General features: G+C 40.9%; 1 protein-coding gene across 1 annotated transcript; it reads left to right on the top strand.

The window, feature by feature from the left end:
* Positions 1-326: 326 nt before the first annotated feature.
* Positions 327-19,119, top strand: DCK (deoxycytidine kinase). Its single transcript, XM_038400959.2, has 7 exons — positions 327-809; positions 3,756-3,871; positions 8,587-8,780; positions 9,690-9,837; positions 13,930-14,045; positions 14,653-14,752; positions 17,739-19,119. Exons 1-7 carry the CDS (start codon positions 740-742, stop codon positions 17,763-17,765), a joined length of 771 nt encoding a protein of 256 aa, XP_038256887.1. The 5' UTR covers positions 327-739; the 3' UTR covers positions 17,766-19,119.
* Positions 19,120-24,939: the final 5,820 nt, after the last annotated feature.

The raw sequence follows: 24,939 nt of genomic DNA, 5'->3' as shown, positions 1-24,939 counted from the left end.
CAGGGGGGGGGAAAGGAGGAAAACCTTTCATGGTGACAAGCAGGTAGGCTAATTCCAGCAGTTAACAAGAACATCTGAGGAACAGTGGGGGGTGGGGTGGGGGGGAGAAATACCATGGGGAAATAGTTTTACTTTGTGTAATGACTCATCCATTCCCAGTCTCTATTCAAGCCTAAGTTAATTGTATCCACCCTTTTACGGTAATTTTGCTCAGCCAAACTCAACGTGGTGAAGCCCCCCCAGCACTGGCAATGGCCTGTGCCCTAAGGGCTACAGGAAAACTGGACTGAGTTGAAAAACAGGTGCGGGGGGCCCGTTGCCCCTGCAGCGCCCATTCAGGGATCGACACGCTCGGCGCTCAGCAGCTTCCCTGCCTCCATCGCTCTGTAATCGATTGATTTTCGCTCGCGAGCCGTCCGGGGCTGGAGGGAGGGAGCCACTTATCTGCCCGGCCGGCGCCAAACAGCCCACGAGCCAAGGCAGAGGCGGGGCCGTTCCATTCGCTGACGGCCGTTGGCCCTGGCGGGTGCCCGTAGGGCCTGTCGCGCCAACAGCTGGCCGGCCTTTTGTCCCGCGGAGGGAGCGATGCGAGAGGCGCTAGTGACGTCACCGCAGTCTAGGACTACCTCCCGGGCCCCGCGCGCCACATTCGAACGCGGCGACCGGCGAGCGCGCGAGAGCGAAGGCAAAGGGCCCGCAGCATCCCCCCGGCTCGCGCGGCGGCAGCGGCGTTGTCTCCATGGCCACCCCCCCCAAGCGCGGCCGGGCCCAGAGCGCCATCAAGAAGATCGCCATCGAGGGCAACATCGGTGAGATCCCGCCGCGCGGCCCTGGCCCGTCCGGGACCAGCGCTGAGGAGCCGCCGTTCCTCACCTGTCCCGCGAGGGGCCTGCGCCGCCCTCCCCTGAGGTGACCTACCGCCATCCCTCGGCCCTTGGCGGGAAGCGCCGGGACCTGCCGGGCCAGCCTCCTGCCCCGGGAGCCTCCTTCCGAGCCCGCCCGGTAGCTGGTCGTGCCCTGGGTCGCCCCTGGCCTCCGAGCCCGGAGCGCGCCCTTTCCCTGTCCGCAAACCCGAGCGCTGCCTTCCAGCGGCCCTCAGCTCTGGGAAGAGGGCAAATCTGCCAGGGGCTGTGAAGCCTGGACGGGGACTTCTGCCGCAGTTCCCCGCTTTGCCTTGGCTGTTCCTCCCGTGCCTGTTTAAAACACACCCATGCCACGGCAGTGGTTACCGTTGCAGGTCTTCACAGCGCTTTCCAAAGACTGACCCTTTCGACGTCCCGGGGGAGGTGGCCACGTTTGGGAAATTGCCTGGACCAGCTCCCCGTGTCCACGCGCTGTTCTGAAATAAAGCGATTTTCAGTCTGCAATAGGGTGGCCACACGGGGAGCTCTGGCAGACTAGCTTATCCCACAGGAGCTGGTCCTATTGGGGTGGTGTAGCCCTGTTGGTCCCAAGATATTTAGAGAGGCAAGGCTGGTGAGAGAATATTCTTATTGGACCAACTTCAGCTGGTGAGAGAAACAAGCTTTCAAGCTCACACAGAGCTTCATGTCTGCGATTCCTGTCCGTTTCCCTGCTGAAGCAAGCCCTTAGGTTAGGACATCTGATCTAACAAGTATATGCATCAGGAAAACAAAGAAGGAAGTAACTTGGGAAGTTGCTAGTAGTGTTACAAGTTCTGGATTGCAATGCTGAAGATGCTATCCTTTGCTATATTCAAGTTCCTGCTTTGAACAAATGTATTTATTTCTGTAGTATTCTTGCCAGATTTTTGTTTTATGAGTTAGGGCATCAGAAATGTTTGTAAAAAAGAAAAGGAGGACTTGTGGCACCTTAGAGACTAACAAATTTATTTGAGCATAAGCTTTCGTGAGCTACAGCTCACATTTGTGCAAGCAGACATGATCAGCTCAAGTCCCTTTAGTTCCTTTTTAATCCTGATAAATAATTATCACTATCTCCTTCTCCAAACTAGTCTCCTGACCTTTTTTTGTTTCTCAGGATTTTCTATGCTATTTTATTTTATACTAGTGAAGAGAAACCAGTTTAACTTGCTCTGAAGGCCAGGGAGTGCCTCTGGTTGTTCAGTGACTGGATGAGCTAAACCATTTTGGCCTCAGAGTGCCATGTAGGAATTGAGGTCAGAATTTCCCATGGTTCCCACCACTTCACTGATCTATTGCTCTGCCGGCTTTTGGTAGCCTTATTTATTCTCATTTTAATATACTTTTTTTGTTTGTTTGTTTGTTTTGAAACACTCCATTCTTTTGCTTTGTGGCAGACTAATCTACTGGCTTTGTAACTGATGCTCCTTGTGGGGGGACAAATGACACGATGGTGCCTTTGTAACTGTACGAGGGAGACCACCAGTTGCCTTTAAATTTCTTAATTAAAAGCTTTCTTTCTTGCCTGAAATAAGTTAGAAGAAAAAATAAGGTGGTACATTCTGAGAACTTAAATTTACTTTTAAAAGTTAACTAAACAAAAAGATGAAGTAGGATGTGTCAGTAGTACCTAAATGTCACTTCACCTAGAATACTAACATAGACCAAGATTGTCTTTACTAGGGAAAAGCTGTATTTTTAACCCATGTGAAACGAACCCATGTTAAAATAATGAAAACAAGACGGTTGTAGTTTTTTTTTTTTTTTTTTTTAACCCATATTAGCTGCTGGAAGTAAACTGTAGGGGGAGCCCTTGGTTTAAATTTTTTTCTCGAGTGAAGACAAGGTCAAAGCATCTTGAGGCACATGGGTGTATTGATAGAAAACATTGTCACACTGACAAATGCACAAAAAACATTTTTGCACAAAAAATGCACACAGTTAAACTTCTGCATTTTCCGATTTATATTTTAAAGTCTACAGCCACAATAGTTTGTCTGTGTTGCCCATATATAGTATTGTATAGGATATGAACTTAAGCTGCTAATAACTTGCATTACATGGGCACTTACAAAAGAACTCACTTAGCAGTTCATTCCTAGATTCAAGCATTCAGACTTAAAATTTTCTGCAGTGCATGCACAATTGCCTGTTTCCATTCATTATTAACTTAATGTCCAGTTTTTCAGACTTGCTTAGTGAGGATAATTCATGTACTAAGTTTAATGTTTGTCCATTCTTTGGGAGGGGGGGAAGTTTGACAATAGCGAGAAGTTTTTTCACCCATATAGAAAAATGCTGAAAAAAATTTTCTGAAACTATTATCTTTGCTTAGCAATCATTAATTTTTCCAGAAAGTTATGAATAATTCAAAAGTTATTAGTGAAAATTGTTCTGTGGCATTAAGTATAGCACTTCATTCCAGGTGACTAATATAGTGATGTATTATTGTCAACTTTTTTCCCTTGTTTTAGCTCCACAATGAACATCACATAATCATTGGGTTCCCTGTTTAATATGTTCTAGCATGCTTCTGCTACTCTGCTATAGAATATAGTCTGCACACGAGGTCATACAGAAAATATTCTATTTACAGAAAATATTATACAACTGATGGTTGTTGCGGGCAAGGGAAAAAGAGATTTGTTTGATCCCATTGGTGGTGTTCCTTGTTCCAAGACCTAATCTACGTATGGATGCTGTAATACTGCAGGAGGAGAATGTACTAGGGAGGTCTTCTCATGAAGCCAGTGATGCATGGGAAGTGGAGGTTGCATTTGATAGAACCTGGAAAACGAGTGTCTAATGGCTAACAATTAACCACTTCCATTACTTTCTGACAGATGTATTTATTGTGCTCTTTTCCAACAGCTGCAGGAAAATCAACATTTGTGAACATTCTCAAACAAGTTACCCAGGAATGGGAAGTTGTTCCTGAGCCTGTAGAAAGATGGTGCAATGTTCAAAGCTGCCAAGAGGATTATGAGGTATGATGATAGCCTTTGACTTTTATTGAGATTAGTATTTCATATTATTTGCCCATTACTGAGCAAGGAGAAATTGCATCTTTGGGATCAAGGCCTCTTCTAATCTAATAAAACAGTAATAAAAATATGATCTGTGTGTATATATATACCTGTAATATGATCTGTGTGTATATATATACCTGTAATAGTAAGTTGGATTCCTTTCACCTTTGTAGGTTTTGACCCTTATTAAGCAACTCTGTGATGCTCAAATGGAATGTGTGTTTACACTCATGCATGTTTAAGACAAAGTAGGTATGGGGAGTGTAGTAATCCTTTCGGCTAGACTTACAAGTGTATTGCAGAGTAAACATCATTTACACCTAATCAGCACAAATAACGGAAAAATGCCAGTCCTTGCTTGCACAGCCTCTCCCACTTGAGCACCACTGGCTTTGTCTATACTGGTACTTCATCATCAAAACTTTTGTCGTTCAGGGGTGTTAAAAAACACACACACCCCCGAACGACGAAAGTTTTACTGACAAAAAGCACTGGTGTGAATAGCGCTTTGTCGGCAGAACTGTCGGTCTTGGGGGTGGAAGTTTTTGTCAGCAGGAGAACTCTATTCTGCCGACAGACAGCAGCACAGCCATGTCACTAAAAGTTGTGTAGTGTAGCCATAGTCTAAAACATGACAAGGAAGCATTTGAAAGACATAGCTCAGATTTGATAATATATCTCTGTGAAGAAAACATAGAATAGTTCAGATGTCCCAGGAGATATCTTCTGAAACCTTTGGCAAAAGAATGTGAGCTGCTGATTAAATTGTTTATATAATCTGGTTTTGATTTTGATATTTGCATTCTAAACCTGGATCTATAACTATTTCAGCTTGCTTCATGGCTGCCACCTAAGGGCACAAGTCATGATATCTGTGCACAGTAGTGCTATCACTGAGCCATAAAGGAATTTTTTTAAATGTAAAAAATAGTACAATTTTGACACACTAAACCAGAGGTGGGCAAACTACAGCCCCCGGCCCTTGAGCTCCTGGCCTGGGAGGCTTGCCCCCGGCCCCTCCCCCGCTGTTCCCCCATCCCCGCAGCCTCAGCTCATTGCGCCGCCAGTGCCATGCTCTGGGCGGCGGAGCAGCGAGCTCCTGGGGCAGTGCAGCTGCAGAGCCTGGCCTGACCCGGTGCTGCGCGGCGTGGCTGCCTGTCCTGGTGCAGCCGTGCCACCAGTGCTCCAGGCAGCGGGGTAAGGAGGCAGGGAGCGGGGGGGTTGGATAGAGGGCAGGGGAGTTCGGGGGTGTGGATAGGGGTCTGGGCGGTCAGAGGGTGGGGAACAGGGTGGTTGGATGGGGTGGTGGGGGGCAGTCAGGGGCAGGGGTTCTGGGGGAAGTCAGGGGACAGGGAGAAGGGGTGGTTGGATGTGGCAGGAGTCCCGGGGGTGCCGTCGGGGGGGTGGCTTGGGTGGGGTGAGGGGGCAGTAGGACAGGGACTCCGGGGACGGTCAAGGAAAAGGGGGGGGGGGGGTTGGATGGGGGCAGGGGGGGCAGTCAGAAAGGAGAGGGGAGAGTTGGATGGGGTGGCGGGGGGCAGTTAGGGGTGGGAGGTCAGGGGACAGAGAGAGGGGGTGGATGGGACAGGGGTCCCGGCAGGGGGGGGCTTGCAGGGGGTGAGAAGTAGGAGGGGTTGGATAGGGGACGGGGGTTGGGCCATGCCTGGTTGTTTGGGGATGCACAGCCTCCCCTAACTGGTCCTCCATACAGTTTCAGAAGCCTGATGCAGCCCTCAGGGCAAAAAGTTTGCCCGCCCCTGCACTAAACAAAAGTTTTGAACAGTGAAGGCATTTGCCTCATCTACCATTTATTGGGGAAAAGTATGTGCTTGTACTAGGTCATCCAAACCAAGCAACTTTTCACAGCCCTTTTGCAATGAAGAAGTTTTTGGAGATCCTGGCAATTACAGATCGGTAAGTCTAACATCTGTACCGGGCAAATTAGTTGAAACAATAGTAAAAAATAAAATTGTCAGACACATAGAAGAACATAAATTGTTGCGCAAAAGTCAACATGGTTTCAGTAAAGGGAGATCATATCTTACTAATCTATTAGAGTTCTTTGAGGGGGTCAACAAACATGTGGACAAGGGGGATTCAGTGGACATAGTGTACTTAGATTTCCAGAAAGCCTTTGACAAGGTCCCTCACCAAAGGCTCATACTTAAATTAAGTTGTCATGGGATAAGAGGGAAGATCCTTTCATGGACTGAGAACTGGTTAAAAGACAGGGAACATAGGGTAGGAATAAATGGTAAATTTTCAGAATGGAGAGGGGTAACTAGTGGTGTTCCCCAAGGGTCAGTCCTACTCCTATTCAGTTTATTCAGAAATGATCTGGAGAAAGGGGTATAAACAGTGAGATGGCAAAGTTTGCAGATGATACTAAACTGCTCAAGATAGTTAAGACCAAAGTAGACTGTGAAGAACGTCAAAAAGACAAAACTAAGTGATTGGGCAACAAAATGGCAAATGAAATTTAATGTGGATAAATGTAAAGTAATGCACACTGGAAAAAATAACCCCAACTATACATATGATATGATGGGGGCTAATTTAGCTACAACTAATCAGGAGAAAGATCGTGAAGTCATCGTGAATAGTTCTCTGAAAACGTCCACGTCCAGTGTGCAGCAGCAGTCAAAAAAGCAAACGGGATGTTAGGAATCATTTAAAAAGGGATAGAGAATAAAACGAAAAATATCTTATTTCCCTTATATAAATCCACGGTACGCCCACATCTTGAATACTGCATACAGATGTGGTCCCCTCATCTCAAAAAAGATATACTGGCATTAGAAAAAGTTCAGAAAAGGGCAACTAAAATGATTAGGGATTTGGAACGGGTCCCATATGAGGAGAGATTAAAGAGGCTAAGACTTTTCAGCTTGGAAAAGAGGAGACTAAGGGGGGAATATGATAGAGGTATATAAAATCATGAGTGATGTGGAGAAAGTGAATAAGGAAAAGTTATTTACTTGTTCCTATAATACAAGAACATGGGGCCACCAAATGAAATTAATGGGCAACAGGTTTAAAACAAATAAAAGGAAGTTCTTCTTCACTCAGTGCACAGTCAACCTGTGGAACTCCTTGCCACCTCCTTGAGGTGGTTGTGAAGGCTAGGACTATAACAGGGTTTAAAAGAGAACTGGATAAATTCATGGAAGTTAAGTCCATTAATGGCTATTAGCCAGGATGGGCAAGGAATGGTGTCCCTTTCCTCTGTTTGTCAGAGGGTGGAGATGGATGGCAGGAGAGAGATCACTAGATCATTACCTGTTAGGTTCATTCCTTCTGGGGCACCTGGCATTGGCCACTGCCTGTAGACTGGATACTGGGCTGGATGGACCTTTGGTCTGACCCAGTATGGCCATTCTTATCTTCTTATGAGATGAATGCTCATAATGGTTGAGATCCTCTAACTGCCCATTTCAAGTCAAGGATTGGTATCTGTGGCCATCGATGCGGTAACATTACTAAATTGTAGCCAAAAAACAGCTGCGTATAATAAAATTATCCTGTGCAGTTTAGCTTTGACATACAGCATTTTTGACTGAGAAATTTACAACTGAAATGTCAACAATCTAACGATAGATTTACAACTAATTAATAATGAAAGTTTAAAAGTAAAAGTTAATATTGCTTAATTGTGTAACTTAAGCAGATATATTTCTGTTTATAATAGAAATGTAGCCCTGAAAGGAATCTCAAGAAGTCACTAGTTCATCCCCCTGTGCTAAGGCAGAATTAAGTATGCCTTCTGGGATAGAGTAGGTTACTAGTGAGCATACATGCACATTAAATATATTTATATGCTCACCTTAACTCAGATGGGAGCTGTGTGTTCTAGTGGTTAGAATACAGGCATGGGAGTCAGTTACCCAACACAACAGGTCAGTGGCAGAGTTGGGAAGTTTCTGCTCCTCAGTTTCTCTGTTTATAAAAATTGCCCATGTACTCATCAAAGTCCTTAGAGGCAAGCCATTACAGAAGTGCAAAATAGTAATTATTATCATTAGTAAGTCTTCTGATGTCCGCATTACATAGTCCATTTTCAATTGTACCTTTGTTAAATCAAAGCCACTTTTTTCATAAACAAAACAAAGGCACTCCTTTCCACTCTACCCCCGCTCCTTACACACAGTAGAACGATTATGACCAGACAAAATTTGTAATTTTCTTTATATAGGCCTGTGCCAAAACAGAACACTTTTGTCCAAAACACATAATTGGTTGCTGAATTTAACTCAAGTGTTGCAGCATTTGACCTTTGGTGTCTCACACCTTGCAATATGCCTCAGGTGAATATGACTTGCAAACCCGTGCATGAAATCTTCCCCATAGGTGAATAAAGGTAAAATGCTGCACAGTTCATAACTGTGTTTTCCCAAATAAAAACCAGTTGGGTTGTGTTCTCACACACTATGCCCCAATGTCGCAGGGGTCTCAGAAAAGTGCAGGATGCAATTCTTAGCACAACAAAGGGAGTTAAGATGTGTGCAAATGACATTCACACTTATAAATGGAGATTAAGAGTAGTTGGAGACAATTCTAGGCCTGAAAAAAGAGACTACACCATTTTGTCATGGTAAGCAATTTTGGGCATTTTAGAGGTAACTTAGATAAGTTGGACCCCAAAATCATTGGGTGACTTACTTTGTTAAAAATAGGAGCTGACGACGTCACAGAAAAGTGGAGGGAATGTGCTTCAGATGATGTATGAGAAACCGGACAGGTGGTCTTTCACCTTCCAGACGTATGCCTGCCTGAGCAGAATCCGGGCTCAGCTCAAATCCCTTAATGGAAAAATCAGAGAGATGGAGAACCCTGTGGTCTTCTTTGAGCGATCTGTGTATAGCGACAGGTATGTTTAATATGTGGACCCTTGGCTGAGTACTAGAATCCTTGTATGACTAGAAAGCAGATGAGCTTTCATAAGCACTTATGGACCAGTGGCTTGTGACTGGCTCTGGTGAGTTTACGATATTATCAGTGAATTCATTGTTCACTTTCTCTCCATATTATTGTACAATGAGGTCATTTTACCAATTCAAACAATAACTTTGTTGTATTAATGGAATTATATTAAATATGTGTAATTTTCTGTCCTCAAAAAAAAGGGGGGGGGCAGAGTTGAAGGGAGAAAGAAGAGCAAATTCTCTATCTCTCCCTAACTTTTGTTGTTCCCATGTTCTTTGAGAGCTGCTCCTAAGTGTCTTACCTTTCAGTCTCTGGCTGCAGGGAGTTGAACTTCACTATTGAGCCCCATGTCTGCAGTTTTGGGGTTAATAGTGCCCGAGGATAGTCCTAGCCAGCTACCATGGTGCTTCAGTGGAGGAACTATGTGTACTGGCCTAAATGCTCTTGTTGCAGTCTCCAAAAAGTGGTGAATCTGTCAGAGAGGTAGTAGAACATATGTCTGAACCCTGAACATGGCAGCTATGCATGACTCTGTGGGAAACTGCAACTGAAATAGCATGGGGTAGGGGACCAGATGGATGGCAAGACTTCAGCCATCTAGAAAGAGAGCAAAGGGTTAAATACAATCTAATAATAAGATCACCTGATTCCTTCAGGTGAGCCAGTGGAACAAAACTGTTAGGTTTTAGCAACACTCTTCGTGGACAATTGAGTTTTTTGCAATCTAAACATCGATCAGGCTACAAAAGTAGCTCATCCATTTTTTCCTAGATATGGCAGAGCATATTGAACTGGATATTTAAATAACATGACTTACATTTCCTCATTGTTTGATAAATCTTTTGGGTTTTAGGTATATTTTTGCATCTAACTTATATGAATCTGATTGCATGAATGAAACCGAATGGACGATTTACCAAGATTGGCATGAATGGATGAATAAGCAGTTTGGTCAAAGCCTTCAACTAGATGGAATCATTTATCTCAGAGCCACTCCTGAGGTGAGAAATAAAACTTTATGAATTTAGCAAGAAAGAGAGTGCTATCAGATTGACCAATCTTTGCCTTCATGAGTTTAGAACTATTTTGCCAGGTTGCACTCTTTAATACTCCATAGAAAGTGGTGTATTTTTAAGGTAGCCACAAAACTACTGTTTTCTTGAGAAATCTCAGTTATGTTCAAACAAATCTTCAGCCCAAGCAGTCTGTATCAGAATCTTTAAACTTGTGACTGCTCATGTTAAAACACTAACGCCAGGCTTGTTACCTAGTGGCAACACAGCTATCTGGGAAATAAAGTTGGGGCAGAGAAAGTGGACTTCTGTCCAAGAAAATGCCTAGAAATAATATTTTGCCCATTTATATCAAGGATCTCAAAGTGCTTTACATACATTAGTAAAGCCTCACATGTTCCTGTAAGATGATATTCTTTACAGATAAAGAAAACTGAAGCATAAAGAGATTAAGGAGACAATATAGCTGTTCTGCCTGAGAAGGTAAAATGACTTGGATTCAGAGCTCAGCCACTTTGCCCAAAAGAACACAGGACTAGTGGGCAGGGAGCAATGTACTAAAATCCACACACTGGATGGAGATTACAACGGAAAAACAGTGGAAATTCCATGGATTTTGGGTCACAGATGAGTATCAGAAGTGCCTCTTTCTGGCTCTCAATCATTCTGAAGCCCATACCAATGCAAGCCTTGCTGCTTCATTTGCCTTGTTTGCCATAGGTTCTCTGGTATTCAGGTTCTTGTCCTTTCTGATGTGGTTCATGTGACATGTGGGTGGAGCTGTTGCTGATATAGTCAATGTTAAAAGCTGTTTGGAAAACCTGGGTTGGGGGAGGGATGGTTTTCAAATTTTCCTATTTTCTGTCACTAAAGTTTTGACACTTTTTATTACCAGCCCTCGTCAGTATTAATTTCCAATGCAAATATCTTTACTGCTGCCTTGAGAAAGGACATTTGCTGTGCAAGGTGGCCTGTTCCTGACTCCTTTCTTTTTGCTTGGATGCATATTGTATTCAGTGATTGTCACTGGCATGGAGAGAATGATCGAGGCTGCTTGCTCCCACGTGATGCCATGTAGCTGTTTACTTTTTTGACTTTGATTATAGGCCCATCTGTTCTGTGACAAGGGGAAAGTATGGCCATAAGCAACTTGTCTAAGGTCAAAGTCAGAGACAAAGCCAGGAATAGTACCCAGGTGTCCTAATTTCCAATCCTTTGCTATAAACACTTAACCACAGTTAAGTCCGTTGGGCTGCTCTTTCCTTATTGTACTTTTCCACTACTGCTGTAACTATTCCTTAGGGGGAAGAATTTTTGGAATCCTATGCCAGACCGGACATATTTCTTGATAAGGGTAGATAAGAGCATTGTCAAAGTATTTGCATGAATGGAGGGGTACTCTCACTGTATAGAGTATTTGGTAGAAATATAAGGTATGGTGTAGATTTGGCTTGATCGCTTTCAGTGGGCCTTAGCAGAGCCCACAGAAGAACTTGGAGCTATTGTGTGACTAACTGGTCACCTGTACAGGCAGGATTTAACGTGTCTAATGTTCCTGGAAAGCTTAGGGACTGCTCTTCACATCTTTGCAAGTCTTCCTGCATCTGTGTGTTTAAAGATTGCTGTGGATGGTGCTGATGTGTCAGGAGATGCTTCAATTTTCCTGACTCTTATTTTTTTTGACAAGGCAAACACCTTACATTTACTCCCTTCCTAAGCTCAGGTAATGCTAGATTGGGGCAAGGGGAGAGGTATAAGGCTACACTAGCCTTGAGGAGCATGAAAACTCCAGTGTTTAAACTTCAGTTTAAATTATAATATCCCCATAAATAGTACAATACCTGTAAAAATAAAGAATATTATAGTATGTACAAAACAGACTATAAGTTTATAGTAAACATCTTTCTTGCAAATATTGCACCCTGTGTAATTGTAAAGAAATACGTAAGTGCCCTTCCCTTTGTGCATGTTGTATCAAAGGTACTTAGCTTTTGGCATCTAGTGTTACGACATCGCAGAGCTCTGTGTTCATTCTTTTGAATCCCACACACCCTGTTATGTTTTCATATTTGGCCTTGAATTTTATTTGTTCCTTTAAAGTATGACTAATTTGCATATTTACATCTTGTGAAAAGATAACAAAAAAGGTCTTCAGACTATCATTCTTGATCATAATTACTGAGTTTGCAGTGAGTACACAACCAAGTGAAAAATATAAGAATGTGAAAGGAACACTGTAACCTAAAGACAGACACATGTTTAAATCCTTACAGATAATACTTTAGATTAGATTATTAAAAACAAAAGAACTTGAAAAATCCAATATACTTTACATTATTTATGCTGTTGACTTTTTGCATTTCATTCAGCTAGGACAATGTATCTAGACTAGTCAAGTGCACTTCTTGTAATGAACATACCAGCATAATGCTGTGATGTTTGAGTTTCTATCACTGTAGGGTAAAATCTAAATTAAAAGTTTGAATTGCCCCATCACCACTATCAAAAATCAAGCCACTGACACTTTCTCTTCTGAGTTTTGCAATCTTAGCATTTTAAGAAAATCTCAAGTTTTGGCCTGAATTATTTGAACATGTTACTTGAAACCTGTAGATACTTAGTTAAGCTATAGACGAGCTTCATAGTAGGAGTGATAGGCAAACTACTACTTAAGCACTGGACCAAGAGTCAAGAATTCTTGGTTCTATTACTGGCTCTCCCGCACAGCTGATTTGTAAAGTTGACTTCTCTGTGCCTGGCTCTCAATTCATAAAGGGTATTTTTTTTTTTAATTGAATTTTTGCCCCTAATATTCTGTTTTATGATTTACAAAGAGAGCTAAAAGGTGTGTGTGTGTGTGTGTGTGTGTGTGTGTGTGTGTGTCTTGAAAAATAAGAAAATATATTACAAAAATCAGGAATTTCAAGTTTGGTCTTCCCCTGTTTTGCCAAAGGACTTCTTAGTGGGCTCCAAAGACATTTTCCGAACTCTCACCTTCATTGGAGTGTTTGGGGTTGCTGAAACACCATTTCTGCAAAGGGCTCATGAGCCTTTGGAATTAAGTAGATGTCATCAAAACAAACAAGTTTTAAACAGGCTGCTTAAAAATTCCTTTTCTTCCAGTCTCTTAGCTTGTCTGATGTCAGAATCCTCGTTCTCCAGAAACTAGACAAGACATGAGTTTCTAATGCTATAGAGACCATTTTCTTCTCCCTTTTATTTTTACTGTTCAGGCCCTCTTCGTACACCATAATAAAGCAATAAAAGGGCACAAACCCATCTCTTTTGCACATCACCTATAAAAGATGATAAAAAATAATCTCAGGGCATTGTGAACTTTAACACTTTCAATACTCTTTGTTATCTTCTGATAAAAGGTGCCATAAGTGCAAAGTAATATAAGTAAATACCTTTTTTTAATAAAAGTCAGCAATAAAACTTTTCTACATAGCACAATGTCTGAAAAATCAAAAAAATGTTGTTGGAACTTTTAATTGAACCTGTCCCTTTACACATCACATTCTTATTGTATGGAATACAGAAAAATAAACCTTTTTATTAGTGTACTGGAGTTTCAGGATGAACTTGATGAACTTTGTTTTTTATATTGTCTTTAAGTGAAAGATTTACCTTTTGAATTTTTGAGTCCACAAAGGCAACAATAATTCTCAAGAATAGTTGTTCACATTTCCCAATAAAAGGATATAATTGACTGGGAACGTGGCTCCACAACAAAGCTTTTTATGTTGTTTTCAATAATCAAGTGAACCTTTAAGTGCCAATGTTGAAGAACTGATGCAAAGTTTCTCTTATTGCTTTTTTACCATTTTTCTGCCAGTTAACCAACAACACGTCATTGGCCTCCATCAGCTAAACATGAAAGCATCTTTCTGTACTCCCAAAACTCACTTGCTAATTAAAGGGTGGCAATCTTCGCTAAGAGTGTAGGGTATTGGGTGTGTGTGGGTTTTTTTTGTTTGTTTGTTTGTTTGTTTTTTAAAGCTTCAGGGAGTTGAAAATAAATTGGACTTTAATTCTTCTCTTGTAAATTGGTCTACTTTTTTTTCTTTCTGCTTTTAGAAATGCTTAAATAGGATTTACTTGCGTGGAAGAGATGAAGAACAAGAAATTCCTATTGAATATCTGGAGAAACTTCACTACAAACATGAAAGCTGGCTTCAGCATAGAACATTACGGTAGGCTTATTTTTATTTATTTATTTATTTATTTATTTATTTTTGGCGACTAATGCATGCCTGGAAACATTTGATAGTGAAGGTGTTTGCCAGTGTCTTCCCCACGGTTTCAAATAAGACTTCAGTTGTCCTTGTAAATGTCAAACCATGATGGCTTTTAAAAATCAAGTATCGTATGTATTTGGGTCTCTTATAACTATACCTGAAAATGTCTTATTGGACTCAGTCTCACAGTGTGTTGAACATCATTTGGGGGTCCAAGATGCCATTCAATTCATGTTCAACTCAGCTGGAGCTGAGAGCATTTAGCAGTTTGCAGAACTGAACTCACTGGGATACATAGCCTGGCCATTACTGAAGTCACTTGGAGATGCTGGTCACGCAGCACACTGTAAATTCGAGGTTATTTATTTAGGAGCCTAACCAAGGAATCGAGCTTTAGGGTCCTGTATTTAAAAATTATGGATATAATTTATTAAGCTCTGTAGTTCTCCCAGTCTGGGAGATTTTCATTAAGATTGCTGTGATGAAGACTTGATTTATATTTACTTTGCAATTAATATAATTTCTCTCTTTTTACTATTCCTACACTCCTATTTCTATATAGAACGGATTTTGAATACTTGGAAGAAGTACCCATTTTAACACTGGATGTTAATGAAGATTTCAAAGGCAACAAAGACCAATATGAAAATATGATTGAAAAGGTAAAACTTAACAATAAATACCAACTTTTTGCTATTTAAACATGTTGATATACATTCAATATAAGATCACATTTTATGTTCAAAGAAAACTATATACTTTGGAACAGCAGTCTGTAACTTCAAAACCATCTCTCACCATAATTTTTCTGTGCAATATTTAACCTAAAGCTTTTTTTAAGGCACATTTGAGACCACCATTGGAACTGCCTGTGTGTATGTGAATGCATGTACATGCACAAATATATGCACCTAGGATCTCTGAGCAATACAAATCACTCCCCCATTCAACCCACTACTATCACCACTTTGAGTCAATAACTAACATGTCAGAGTTCTGACCCAAAGCAGCAAGCAGAGAGAAGACCCACTGTAGGCTCTGTGGATTTCACTATTTGGAGAAAGGAAAATTTTGAATAAATGTATAAATCTTATTTGTGACACTGGCAGTATACAAGCCCATTGAAAGACTGTAATTAAAAAATAAAACTACTAATCCAGTGAGGAGATGTATTAAATCATAAAACCATACTTCACTGTTTACACATTAAGCATGTTTCTTAAACATTAAACAATCAAGTTTTCTTCTTGTGTAAATGATTTTCCAGCTTAATGTTTAAGCTGGTTACACTGGTTAAATAATCTTGTGTGTTCTTGACAGAGAGAAACTGTTCTTACGTTGCTGCCATTCTACTCCAGTCATACATAACTACAAAATGTTTGTTAAAGAAGCAGACAAAAATGCCTCCGAAAAGCAGTTAGTAGGTGTGCAAACACAGTGGCTGCTTTTCAGATTTAGTCTCTCAATTTATTTGGGAAATGATGCGGAATATAAAATGGAGCTATTGCATTTTTGGATCAAATATATTTCTGAGTAGTTTTAAGGGAGAAATTTAAACTAAGGGTTTTGTTACATCAATCTGGTCTATTTCTTAGCTAATGCTAAAGGGATAATTTTTCTACTCTAGGCCAACAAGTTGAACTTTCACTTGGATATTAATTGTTCTTGTGTGGTGTTGGCTAGTTAGTTCATAGCCATTTCAGTAAATGTTCAGTAGCTCAGATACTTTTATATAGTCTTTAAATTTGCTAGTAATATTTATTTTACACTGCAATAAGGCTTGTCCAGTTTCTCTGAGAAATAATTTGTTTACCTCACAAGGTGACTTACCCCTTGGTCTTAGTTTATCCATTAGGAAATAAGGTCATTTATCTGTTAAAATAGCCTGCATGGTCTCTGATGACTTTAGAGCAGGGTTGGGCAAACTCTTTGGCCCGAGGGCCACATCTGGGTTGCAAAACTGTATGGAGGGCTGGGTAGGGAAGGCTGTGCCTCCCCAAACAGCCTGGCCCCCACCCTTCCCCCGGCCCCCAAACACACATACACCCCCAGCCTGGCAGGAGCAGTGGGCCAGAGCGCTGGCGGTGCGGCAAGCTGAGGCTGAAGAGGAGGGTCCGGGGGCTAGCCTCCCCGGCTGGGAGCTCAGGGGCCTCACGGGCCAGATGTGGCCTGCAGGCCGTAGTTTGCCCACCTCTGCTTTAGTGCTTGTTACATGACCGAGCAACCTAAAACACCCTGACTGTAGTGATTTGAATATGCTTCCTCACCAGCCCAGGGGGAAAGAGAGTAGGAACTGGAATTCAACCCATTTCCTGCATAGCACTGAGACACTGCTACAGAGTCAAACCATTGGACACACATCTTAAAGTGTGCTAAGCTTTTGCTAGGGATATTCTTTTATTTGTTTTTGCATACAGTAGAGCCTTAGATTTATGAACATCTCGGGAATGGAGGTTGTTCGTAACTTTGAACAAAACGTTATGGTTATTCTGTCAAAAGTTTATAACTGAACATTGATTTAATACAGCTCTGAAGCTTTATTTTTTCTTTGTCTGGCTTGTCCTCGTCTGTCCCTCCACGAACTCAAGTTGATGCTCCACCATTCCATTTTGTTGCAAGCACATTCTTTCTATTTCTGGCCAAACAGTTTTGTCATGGGATCTGCCCAGCGGTCGTTTTTGGTCTCTGGGGATCCAGTCACTAATGCGGGTTGTCCACCTATTGTCTTGCCTGCGGACTACATGACCCACCGATCGCCTGCACTACATCGGTCATCTCTGTATGCCTTCTCTAATGCTTGTTTCTAATGGATGATGAGCTGCCCGTAAGAAAATGAGAACTGTTCAATTCCACTGTTCTGCCAGTAGCGCTATATGGAGCGGAAAACTGGTGAGGGAAGAAAAAATTTGCTGTCACCCAGAGAGCAATGGAGAAGCAAATGTGTAAGATATTGCTCCGTGATCACATACTGAATGAGGAGATCAGAAGGTGTACAGAGGTGACTGATGTAGTGCAGGTGATGTACGAAACTTTACTATACAGAAGAAAAATGCTGCTTTCCCTTTATTTTTTTTAGTAGTTCACTTTATTGTATTTATGCTTTTGGGGGCGGGGGGAGTGTCTCTGCTGCTGCCTGATTATGTACTTCCAGTTCCAAATGAGGTGTGTGGTTGACTGGTTATTTCGTAACTCTGGTATTCATAAATCTTGGGTTCTACTGTGTCTCTAATCCTGAAGAGCAAATTCTCAAATGGCTGCATGGGAGCTCATTTGTGTTCATATATTTGGAATGTTTATTTTCTGAACTTTTATATACATGTTGAAACCGCTCGTCTTCTGTAACAACTTTAGATGTAATTTTAAAGAAGCTTGTTGCAGTTTAGGACAGTTTTCACATGTCTTAAAGCACTGAAGAGTTCCACATCAATGTAATGTGTGGCTACCTAGGGTTCTGCACCTACTGAACTTCAGGAATTGTGGCTTTCTGCAAGTCTGGCCACAAAATCACATGCTTTGGCATGGGATTTTATTTCACCCAGTAATTACACCTTGTACGGTATAAGGCAGTAGAGAGGTGAAAAGACAGTTCTCATAGATCTGTTTCATAAATACACTTCATTTGATTCAAAATATTTGCTTCTTTTGCAGGTCAAGAAATTTTTGAGCATTTTGTAATCCTTTTGAAGAGCAAACAGAATCAAACTGTTCCAAACATCTGTGAGATCAGAGCTTGGGTTCAAATTTGGCTTTCTTATAAGGTGTCTGAAGAGGATTCAGTGTTGTTGCTTTAAGAAATTGTGAAGAACAAACACACTTTTTGATATTTGTTTTGCAAAATTTATGTATAGATTATTTTCATAAACCAGTGGGCCTGTTCGGTGTTATAGAGAACAATTTACAAGTTACCCAACGCTACAAAGAATCCCAGGAGCCCTTAATTACTACTCCTGTTTCTGATGAGAGTAATAAATTCCCATAGAGCACTCTTCCTGTTTTGTCCCTAATTTGTATTTAATTCCCATGTAGTTAGGGGTTTTATCAGAACTGGTCTCCTGTATTTTTCAGTGGAATTTGAGTCTGCAAGGGAAGTTGCACATTCTGTAGCAGCTTCTTCCCAATTACGGGAAGAGGATATTGAGGGGAAGGGATTTCTGCTGGTGAGGGAATTAATTTACATAAAGTCTCATACATCAAAGTACAAAAATGTGTATTGATAATTCCGGGAGATTGGTGAGGCTTTGCCCAGAATGAGTTGGATCAAAAACCAAACCTAAAGTACAATGCTCCTTCAACAAACTTCGGTTTCTGCCATTTTTGTGTCATTTTGTCACAAAGTAAGATATTTAAGAGTTTCCATCTGTTAGCGCTTGTTCGTTTCTTGTTTTATAACTTTTCCTATACAAAGTTATAAGATCTGTATAAATTATTTTTCATATTGGATAATTTCTATCTGAAATTTAAGAGTCTGTTTTTGGTAGCCAGTAAATCCTTTTTTTTCCTGCAGAGGCCAGCATCCACTTGTTGAATGCTGAAATAGAAGGTAAAACTATGTAAGCTGTCTTTAGGTTTTAAATTGTGTTTTTAAATGTGAGGTCAATAGACTTTTAAATGTTGTCATGGTGGGAGTTACATTGTTCTTACCTAGCAATCTCCTGCTGTTTTAATTTCTTCTCTGGTTAACTGTTGGTCTTTCTGCAATGAAAAAGGGAGAACTTTGTGGAGCAACCACTGTTTTAATGCACTGATCTTTGTAATAGTGATTTTTCTTTCAAATTCTGAAAACACCATCAACCATTTAGTACACACATCTTGAAATATGTACTGTATTTTGTGCTGTATTGTTTTGCATTCAATACTTTTTTTCCTCAATATGTAATTATACACTTGGCTTTTGAATGCAAATATTCTGTTGTCACAGGATTTTATTATAATGGTGCTCATGTTCGCTGTCAATTTTGAGATAGAATCTCATACTGTGTGACGAATCATGTTTGAAAAATAAAAATGGATAGAAACTTTTTTGCACTTATTAAAATTGTTGGCTTTCAGTATCGTGTAACAGTTGTGCGTAGATTGGCGATATGTAATATTCATACAAGAGCTGAGCTGATGTCAATATATGTCAAATTCTTGAAGGATATAAATTCACTACATTTTTTTAAATATTGTGTTACTGAGTCCAGATTTCCCACACATAGAAAATATGGAAAATGAATTACTAATTCCATATTTTTTCCAGACATGTCTAGGACTGCAGAGGCAAAAGGAAAGACATTCTAAGATCTTAGCTCCAGAAACTGAGTTCATTTAAAGTCAGTGTCTGAGACTGATGAAGATTCAGTTCAGATTTAATTAAACATGCAACAGAAACCTTGAAAATACTCTTTCCAAATCTACAGCAGACACTAGCAACCTATTTTTAAGCAAGTTGCAATTATCCGTTAGGTTTCAGCTGCCAGGATTTAATACTTTGGTGTGATCATGTGAGCATTGTTCAAATATTTAATAATTAAGCTCTTCATGTTATCAGCAGATCCAGGTTATAATTAATATTTTTCAAACACATCACAGATTACATCAGATTTCTGGGGGAGATTGTATGCAACCAGTTCCAGAACGCAATACAAAATTACTGAAAGCCAAGTATGAATTCACAGGAGAAAGTCTCTGCAACTTATAAGGACAGTTTTTTAATTGCTGTGAACGTAAGACTATTTTAGGGCTTTGGTAGTAGCTAGACTGACAGCGCTGGAATGTGAAGTTACTAGTGCATAGAATAGATGCAGCACAAACAGCAGCAGATCAAATTTGCCTACACTGTACTGTCTGTGCCTCAACACTGACCTTAGAGGGGCCATCTCTAACAATGCATGGATGATTCAGTCTCTGTCTCCAATCAATCCTAGGTCTCAGCTGAGGTTGACAATTAGAGCCCTGCTGGATTTTATGATTAAAAATTGTGTGTATGTAACTTCTCCATTTTTGTTTCACTTACCTTACTGAGAGCTCTTCAGGGCAGAGGTATGTATTCAGGTGAGCATATAGCACCACGTATGACAGGGTGTAGATCCTGATTGAGGCTATAGATTCATAGATACTAAGATCAGAAGGGACCATTCTGATCATCTAGTCCGACCTCCTGCACAACGCAGGCCACAGAATCTCACCCACCCACTATGGAGTCTATTGTAGTACAGTTTTTAAACAATGGAATTAATATACCCTTTCATGCTGGAAAAAGCAATCTGGTATGTCACAATACATTTTCTTACATTTACACAGTCAGCTTTGTGTTAGTGGAATTGGGGAAGTGGGTGAAAAAAGGATTTACTTTTTAAGGGTATTTGGAAAAAATGGATCCACTAATTTGTATTAAATATTGGTTTTTCAGAGATTGCAGAGTGTGTTTTCCATTAACGTTTTCAAGGATTTCCATCAGGCTGTTCCCTGGAGTCTTACACCAAGATTTTCAAAACATATTTACACACCTAAGTGAACTGATATTCAAATGTTTTGACTATCAGAGCTTACCTTGATCTCATGGGCAGCTATTGGGTGCTCAGCACTTGTGAAAATCAGGTGACATATAGGAGCCTAACTTTAGTCTCCTGTTTCTAAAAATCTCGGCTTTACCAACTAGTGTTCTATTTTTTCCTCATAAACTGTAAGGAATTTTAAGCTTGAACCTGACAGCAGAGGGTAGGTGCCTGATTGACTTTGAGTGTTGCTCTCTCTTCTTGCTCCTCTCTGTCATGGCGTCCTGTCCCTTCCAAAATGCAATCCCCAGCCAGGGACTAACAGTTATACCACACCGCACAATGAAATAGTAGTGGAGGACAAAAATGGGTGTTAGGAATGATGCCGTCAAAGCTAAAAACATTTAATTAAGATTTAAATCAAGATCTCCTTGTCAGTTATTTTCAAGAGTGACCAATGGTTTTGATTTTAAAATAAATCAATCTTTTGCATTATTGAACCTGTTCCTGGCATGGACATAATATGTAGTTTGATAGGTCACCACATTGTCTTCCTTGCCAGCTTAGAATAGTTGAAAGTTTCTGAAACTGAACCTACTGTTGAAATGGTGCCTTTTTAGTTCTTGAGTGTTTTATCCCGTTGCCTTCCTTTGCTTGAGAGAGTGACCCAGGGTGGAGATGTTGATTCATTTTAATACTGAATACAACAGCGCTTGAAAATAAAATTGGCATGTAGAATTAATTGTATTTTTTCAGTTAGGATGCAGTTTTGAATATTAATAGCCAGTAACATTTTAATCATTGTGTGAAATCATTTATTAGATATTCATTTCAGAAATGCATGTTACTTCACTTTAACTGTGGTCACATTTTTTTAATGATGTGAGTTCTAACATCTATTAATAATACCTACCTTTTGTATATTGCAGCTTCCTGTGTGCAGCACATTCAGTTTTGGTGATAGAGCTTACTGATTTTTTTTGAATTGCACATGGAATAACTTTCCTTTATTCTACATTTATTTAAGCAGATTTCATAATAATTAAATTATATATAATATGTGATTAGTATTGAATTGGTTTTGTTCTTTTCCTGCATACAGAATTAAGGCCTTTTTAAAAACAAATCTGTTTATTAAATAAAAACGACAGAGGAAAACTGCACACTACAATTCTTAAATGCAGACTTACTCTGTATACCTTTTCATAATCAATGCCTATCTTATGAAAAGGAATCTTGTAGAAACAACATGGTCAAGTGGTTAAAGCACAACTGGGAATCAGGACTCCTGGGTTCTTTTCCCAACTCTGCCCCTGACTCACTGTGTGATCTTGTGTAAGTCACTTTGAGCCTAATTCTTTCCATCTCTAAAATATTGATATCTCCCTACCTCACAGGAAGGTTGTGAGGATTAGTTAGTTAATATTTATGCACTGATTTGTAGATCTAAAGTGCTTTGCTAAATATTTTAAGGGGCAAAAATAAAGCAATGTTTTTAGTGTCTTCAGTGCAGCATTTTGGTGCTTGCATACAAATGGCAAATGTCCCAATGTCATGACTAGCAGAGATTACTTATTTGTTTTAAATCGGATTAAAATCAGTCATTAAAACCCCATTTATATCCAGCTTCATTCACTGAAGAATAGTTCCCTTGGAACAGTCATTTCCCTAAACACCCCCTTTCAGAAAATAATGGCTTCTAGGAATTCCAATACTGGAATAAAAACCTATGGAAAAATTGCCCTGGAGTCTCTTGCTAGTGATAAGGTGAAGCTAATTGTTCAGTTATGTGCAGAAATTGCCACAGGAGGTCATTGTACTCTCAGCTCTTATTTGCTGAGCTGGCTGGAAGAGCATTAGCATTTCAGCAGAGACTGGCTTTGGAAAAGGTAGCAATGGAAAAGGTCACTTTCTTGCTGTGCCAGAGAAAAGGCATTAACTGATTAGTAAATACGTCACTGAATGAGGGAAGTGTTTTTTTGTGTGAACCAACAAAAAAAGAAAAGAAGCCCTATTGGATTAAATACGAGGCTATCAAAGGCTGAGCTAGTGGGAGCTGTTTTGACACCAGAAGGTTTATGCAGCCCCCAGCTGGTTCTGCTGTGTGACTGGATGTTAATGCATGGATAATACTAATCCTGGTGTGTCGTCTGATAACCATCTTCTAGTGCTGAACCATCAGGCCTGAATGCGGGCAACATACAGTACTAATGCTGGCAAAAATTAAGCAATTAGGAATGCTATTAACTGAAGCTACACTTTGTGGGCCAAATACAGGCCTGCATTAAGTAAGTAAGGCTCACCTGGAAGGATGGCCAAAGTCAACAGTGACAAAATGTAAGTTTCACATTGGGTGGAAGTGGTAAAATCGTAACTTACATTAGGTTGACATTCAGAGAGTGCATAAAATGAGTGTAATTCTCTCATTGAGAATGAAATCCTGGCCCCTTTGTCAGCAATGGGGCCAGGATTTCACTGTGGGGGTGTAAGGAGCATCACAGGAAAGGAACTGACAGGACAGTGAAAGGTAGAAGTGGCCACCAACTACATCGTTCATGCACCTTCCTGAACCTTGCTTCTGCAGTTCCATCCTGAGTGTAAGTTGTACTTTTATGTATGACCATGGAATATCAAATCAGTGCAGGTATGCTGCTTAACTATTTAGTGTACCATGTGCTGGGAAAAGACTCCATGCTTATAAAACTGCATTGACTACTAAGAGAACTATTTACAGAAATGTTGCATCTGTATGCATTCTTGCCCTGTGCACACAAACTGAGTTCTTGGTGCCTGCTCTGTACTCTTCCCAGCAGCAATCTGTGCTCCTCCCTACAAGTTACGTTTAGGTTGCTACATCTTTCCACTTAACCATTTTTGTTGTCTTTTTGTGCAAGTGTTTGCTTACTTGCTCATGCCAGTGGTTACTAGTACGTGGCCCACAGTAGGACAGGGACTTTACTGCCAGCCTATTGTGATCTTTGAGGCCTCGCTGTCTTTCAAGTGCTTTTGTCTTCTAACCGGTCTCCTGTTTATCACTAATGGTGGCAGTCTTGCTTCCACCCTATTGCTACCTTCTTTATACCAGATATCCTGTTGGCCCTCTGTATTGCTCATATACCTTTTGTTTCTTCCGACTCTAGGTCAAGCCAGCTGATGGATGGGGGTCATTCTATGTCCTTCTGGGCCTGGCCTTGTCCCTGTCTGTTGGGATGGGCTTCTACTCCACAGTTATCTTTGATTTCATCTCTGTCACTGTCCTGCATCTAGTTACTCATATGGCATATATCACACTACAGCTTGGCCTTGGACTGTTGTCTTTTGCATTGCTCTGTGTGGATATTTGATAGTTGGACCTAGACTTGCTCACCTGTGCATAGTGGCCTCAGGTGCTTGGCTCCTTTGTTGTGACAGGCTGCCTGCCTAGTTTTGCGTTCTCTCAATCGCTTCTGTGATTGATTGCTGCTATTCCTCCCCTGGACTGAAGCAGACTGCTCTTCAATGGAAGAAGAGTATTGGTTCTCCAGTCTATCAGTCCCTCTGCTAGGCTACTCTCTAGACCCTGGGATGAAGTATTGTGATGGTCCAACGTTGCCAGGCAGAGATCCCTTCTTGGCTGTCTTTGCTGTCGACTTTGCCTTCCCCTGCTTTGTGATGTCTTGTGTTCAAGTTCCCATTTGATGCTGAATCATTTGAATTTTGCTGCAGTGCTTATTATAGTCCAGTGTGTCAGGTACGCCAGACCTTGCAAAATAAAACTCTAGTTTTCTGATCACAGTTCTTGCCTGAGTGTCTTCCACATAGTCCACCTCCCAGAAAATGGAGTAGTAATTTACTGTGACTAGATGGTTCTTGTTTTTAAAAGTAAACAGGTCTGTTCTGATCCCTTATCAGGGTCCGGTTGGGATTTTATGGTTTTGTCTGCATTACAGTTGGGAAGTGTGATTCCCAGCACAGCTAGACAGACATGCAGTGGCCGAACTCAAGCTAGTGCACTGAAAATAGTAGTCTGGATGTTGCAGCTCAGGCAGCGGCTCAGGATAATCACTTGAGCTCTCACCCAGGGGTTGAGCAGGCTTGGTCTTCAGTGGCTAGCCTGAGCTGCTGCTCCTGCCGCAAGGTCCACACTGCTATTTTTAGCACACTAGCTCAAGTTGAGCTAGCATGAGCCTGTCTACTCGTTCTGGAAAGGACACCTCCTAGCTGCAGTGTACTTATACCCTATGAGTCTATATTGTCTCCTATTGTTGATCATTATGCTCTTTGCTCACCTCACACTGTTCCATGTATTCTCTCAATTGAGTATTTGTGCTCCGCCAGTAGATATACTCCCTGGCTCATCTCAGGCATGCCTCTATCCTCATGTGCAAACCGTG

This window comes from Dermochelys coriacea, chromosome 4, assembly GCF_009764565.3.
Source record: "Dermochelys coriacea isolate rDerCor1 chromosome 4, rDerCor1.pri.v4, whole genome shotgun sequence".
Taxonomy (NCBI): domain Eukaryota; kingdom Metazoa; phylum Chordata; order Testudines; family Dermochelyidae; genus Dermochelys; species Dermochelys coriacea.
Note: the sequence above shows the minus strand (reverse complement) of the source record. Positions and strands in the feature narration are given on the sequence as shown.

Bases quoted from the DNA above. Each gene is read 5' to 3' on its own strand.
- DCK (XM_038400959.2), top strand. From the start codon at position 740: ATGGCCACCCCCCCCAAGCGCGGCCGGGCCCAGAGCGCCATCAAGAAG. The intron at 3,872-8,586 runs GTATGATGATAG...TGTTAAAAATAG, and splicing joins GCTGCCAAGAGGATTATGAG to GAGCTGACGACGTCACAGAA. The intron at 8,781-9,689 runs GTATGTTTAATA...TTTGGGTTTTAG, and splicing joins CGATCTGTGTATAGCGACAG to GTATATTTTTGCATCTAACT.